General features: G+C 43.3%; 1 protein-coding gene across 1 annotated transcript; it reads left to right on the plus strand.

The window, feature by feature from the left end:
• Nucleotides 1–35: 35 nt before the first annotated feature.
• On the plus strand, nucleotides 36–4151 carry LOC132793558 (ATP-dependent RNA helicase DDX42). The gene has a single exon (XM_060803530.1). The coding sequence runs from the start codon at nucleotides 204–206 to the stop codon at nucleotides 2643–2645; it is 2442 nt and encodes an 813-aa protein (XP_060659513.1). The 5' UTR covers nucleotides 36–203; the 3' UTR covers nucleotides 2646–4151.
• The last annotated feature ends 880 nt before the right edge of the window (nucleotides 4152–5031 follow it).

The raw sequence follows: 5031 nt of genomic DNA on the forward strand, positions 1-5031 counted from the left end.
CAGGGCTGCTATGCACTGAGATGTTAATCAGTTTTACAGCTACAGGGCTGCACAACTCTAATAAGGTTGGCAACAATGCTCTAGATTGGCAAATTCTAAACTCGCGTATGTTGTATTGATTTGTGTGTTCGTGTGTTCTTGGGCCTCAGAGATTACAACTTGTACCTATTGTCTAGTGCCACTGCCAGACAGCAGCGAGCGTAATGAGCAATTACCGGGGTATCGGGGGCGGCGGCTTCCCATACAAAAAGCAACCAAGCGGTGGCAACAACATGAGCGCTGTGCCGCCGCCGCCGGCTTTAAGCAGCAATCGAGGCGGAGGATTTGGCTTCAGCATTGGCCGTGGACGAGGCCGGGGCCTCCAGGCTGCTACAACAGCAACTGGCCCAACAGCAGCCAGCAGCGGCAGCACCTCAAAGCATGGCTATTCTACGCTGGAGTCCATCAGTCAGTACACAAACTCCACGAATTTTGTGGGCAAACGCAAGCAACACATGGACGACGATTACTTCGACGACGACGATGAGCCAGCCACGCAGCAACAACAGCCGGAGCAGGCTTATATACCAGCACCTGGCTCACCAGGTGCCTCGCCAGGCGGCAACAATAACAAAGCGGACTCCGATTCAGATGAGGATCCGCTGGAACAGTTTATGGCCGGCATCAATAAGCAAGTGGAAAAAGAGAAGGTGCGGGCGGCCGCCAGTGCGTCAGACACACAGCTGAAGGCGTCGTCGGCAGCGGTGCTCGAGAAGAAGGGCGTGCGTGGCGACATCGATGACGAGGACGATGAGGAGAGCTACTATCGCTACATGGAAGAGAACCCAAATGCGGGACTGCGCGACGAGGGATCCGATCAGGAGATCGACTACGATGAGGATGGCAATCCGATAGCGCCGCCCAAGAAAAAGGATATCGATCCCTTGCCTCCCATTTATCACTCCGAGATCGAGTACGAACCCTTCGAGCGCAACTTCTATACGCCGCACGAGGACATTGCCCAGCTGGATGAGGAGCAGGTGCGCGAACTCCGTCGCACGCTGGGCGTCAAGGTGAGCGGCGCTGCGCCTCCGCATCCGGTGAGCTCCTTTGGCCATTTTGGTTTCGATGAGCCGCTGCTGAAGTCGGTGCGGAAGGCGGAATATACGCAGCCGACGCCCATTCAGGCGCAGGCGGTGCCAGCGGCGCTGTCGGGACGCGACATCATTGGCATTGCCAAGACGGGATCGGGCAAGACGGCTGCATTCATTTGGCCACTGCTGACGCATCTAATGGATCAGCGGGAACTGCGTACGGGTGATGGACCCATTGGTTTGATTCTAGCGCCAACGCGCGAACTCTCGCTGCAGATCTACAACGAGGCTAAGAAGTTCGGCAAGGTGTACAACATCAATGTGGTATGCTGCTATGGCGGTGGATCCAAATGGGAGCAGAGCAAGGCACTGGAGCAGGGCTGTGAGATTGTCGTTGCGACGCCGGGACGCATGATCGATATGGTCAAGATGAAGGCCACCAATTTGCGGCGAGTCACATTTCTGGTGCTCGACGAAGCCGATCGCATGTTTCACATGGGTTTTGAACCCCAAGTGCGCTCCATTTGCAATCATGTGCGTCCTGATCGCCAGACGCTGCTCTTCTCCGCCACGTTTAAAAAACGCATTGAACGTCTCGCCAGGGATATATTGACCGATCCGGTGCGCATCGTGCAGGGCGATTTGAATGAGGCGAATCAGGATATTACACAGCATGTGTATGTGTTTCCCAATCCGTTACAGAAATGGAACTGGCTGCTCTGCCATCTCGTCAAGTTCCTCTCCGAGGGTGCGGTACTCGTGTTTGTCACGAAGAAAGCCGACGCCGAGACGGTGGCCAATAATCTGCTCGTTAAGGAGTACAATTGTCTGTTGTTGCATGGCGACATGGATCAAGCGGATCGTAACAAGGTCATTATGCAGTTCAAGCGCAAGGAATGCGACATCCTGGTGGCCACAGATGTGGCTGCTCGTGGTCTGGACATTCCGCACATCCGCAACGTGGTCAACTATGATATTGCACGGGACATTGATACGCACACGCATCGCATTGGACGCACAGGCCGTGCCGGGGAAAAGGGCAATGCGTATACGCTGGTGACGGACAAGGATAAGGAATTTGCGGGTCATTTGGTGCGCAATCTGGAGGGCGCCGATCAGGAGGTGCCCGACGATCTCATGGAGCTGGCTATGAAGAGCTCCTGGTTTCGCAGCTCCCGCTTCAAGCAGAGCAAGGCACGCAAGCCGGCAAATAATTTCATGGGATTGGGTTACCGTGAGCGGCCTGGAAGCGGAGGAAGTGGAAGTGGAAGCGGTGGCTCTAGTGGATCTATTGGCAAGAGCAAGGGACCAGCGCCGGAGCCAAGCAGCAAATCGTTGTCGGGCGCCGGACCCGCAACCGATCGCTATTCAGCAATGCGTCAAGCTTTCCGGTCGCAGTACAATTCACAGTTTCGTGCTTCCAGCGATCGCACCTGGGAGCAAACGGTGCCAGAGACGGGTGTCTTTGCAGCGCCACCTCCGCCACCACCACCAGCAGCAGTGCCCGCAGCAACAGGAACGGGAGCGTCAAGTCAGGACCCGAAGCGTGCCAAGAAAAGTCGCTGGAACTGAGGGAGAGAAGAAGAGGAGAAGCATACAAACGAGAGGAATCAATCCCAATGCCACAACCAGTCCAAGCTCATCTTTCATTTCAATATTATTTAATGTGTATTGCTTTTCTTTCACCATTTAAAAGTACTACCTAACGACTAGCATTAATATATAAAATTATATATTATATTTATCCATTGTATACTACTGTCAGCAAAAAGTCTCGATACTGTGGCTATAACTCAAAATCTTTATAGGTGTTCTGAATTAGTTTCATTTTCATTAAAGTAGTTCTCCACTCATTATTAATCACTTTTGATAAATATGCTAGAAAAACGTTCTGTTTCCTCACTTATTCAACATTTGCAAAACGTAGTTCGACACAAAGTTTTCAAGCTAGAAGGTGTAACTCTTGTTCCAGAAGGATTTGGGTCTATTTTTTTCCTAATTTGATAAATACCGAAAGATCATCATCCGTTTTGCTCACAATCGACATTTGGTGACTCAGATATTTAAGGTAAATCTTGCTGTCAAAGGATTTTTACAGATTTTAGAATTGCGGAAGCAATGAAAAATCCAATGATAAGATTTTCAAACTTCTCTTCATCTAGTTTATACCAATGGTCATCCGTCGGTTTCTCGAATTTAATCTTTTCTACTACTTTACTTTCCACTTTACAAAATTTTATTCGGCACACTTAACGCTTGTTGCGAAACAATTATTTTTTATCTGTTTACAAAAGGATGCTTATCTTAAAAATTAATGCATAATCAAATAAAATAATTTTTTGAGTTCAGAATTCCGTCAAAATAAATATGTCAAAGATCCAAAACATTTTGCCCGCAATAGTAAATGTGTAATAAGCATTGCTTTGTGTATCTTTTTGATGCATTTTTACGGGTGTCAAATAAGGCACAATACTTATTGTGCGAGTCTGTAAAGCATTGTCTAGAGATATGTATATAAATGTATACATATGTGTGCTAATTACTCTTATATACACACTCTATTCTTTCATCCACGTGTAGCCAATGGCAACTCAATAAAATTGTATTTAATTGTAATTGTATCTTTGTATTTTAAAGGAAAGAAATCTTCGAATTTGAAAATTTTTAAAAGTAGTCTCAGCTCATTTGGTTTTTTGAAGCCGCAGATATCTAGAAGCTTTTACAGATGAACCTCATATCGTATATGTAGGTATGAAGTTCATGATCTAGGAGGAAAGAAAAAAAAAGTGGAAAGAAATATATCGAAATGAAAATGAAAATCCAAACCAATCAAAATAAATCCCAAACCCAATTGAAGTTATTGCTTGATTTCAATATTATTTAATGTGTATTTGCTTTTCTTTCATCATTTTAAAATTACAACTTAACAACTAGCATTAATATAATCATATATAATATATATATATATCCATTATATATTCATATATGTTATGTTAGGTAAATACTCGTATATACACACTCCGTTCTCTCATTCACGCTCAGCCAATGGCGATTCAATAAAAATGTCATTAATTATAATTGTATCTGTGTGCTTTATTTACTTCGTTTTACTTTCTCATTATTTTAATATTTCTGATTTTTTTGTTTTTCGTTATATGTGTATTTTATTTTGAATAAAATCACATTTGCGCATATTCCATGGCCTCAACTTGCCCCCGAATCGATTTCAATTCGTTTCCTTGTTGATCACTTTCCAAACGACGCACGATCTGGCAACGCTTGCAGATCAAAGTGTGTTTTGCAACACTGGCGCCCAAGGAAAGCGATCTCCAAATAATGTTTCGAGTATTTCTTGTTTTTCTTTGTTTAGCAATTTTTTTGGTAGAAGCGAGAAAAATGTCGAAGCTATTCGTAAATTTTATGAAATATTGTTTTACAATGAAACCACTACGATTTTTTTTTTTGTTTTTTTTTATACTTTCATCTTCTTTCGATTTTGTTTTTGGTTTTGTAATAAGAGTACGACGATAAGCGTTATATATAATAATTTAGCATATGGTGTTTTTGTTTTATTTTGATATAACATTGAGAAAAGTTGAGATTCATTTAACTACCACATTGACGAGATTTTGCAATAATTGTTTTAAGCTTTTTTCGTTTTCTTTATTTTTTTATTTTGGACTTGGAATAGCTCGAGAAGCATTTAATTTCGCTTAAAAATTTTGCTATTTTGAAATTTCATATTTCATTATTTTTCTTAATTGTTTATGTGTTTAGTATGATCATATATCAATATCGTTTTTGGTTTCATTAAATCGTTCGGCTTGTGGGTATTATATAAAAATTGGTCCATGTTAACCACATCGTACGAAATAAAAGTAAAAACGTAAAACTTTATCTGCAATCAACTGGAATAAAAAAAAAATGTAAATGTAAAAAATCAAAACGAAACCCAAAG

This window comes from Drosophila nasuta, chromosome 3 (genome assembly GCF_023558535.2).
Source record: "Drosophila nasuta strain 15112-1781.00 chromosome 3, ASM2355853v1, whole genome shotgun sequence".
Lineage (NCBI taxonomy): Eukaryota > Metazoa > Arthropoda > Insecta > Diptera > Drosophilidae > Drosophila > Drosophila nasuta.

Excerpts from the sequence above, each read along its gene's own strand:
- LOC132793558 (XM_060803530.1), top strand. The coding sequence starts at position 204 with ATGAGCAATTACCGGGGTATCGGGGGCGGCGGCTTCCCATACAAAAAG.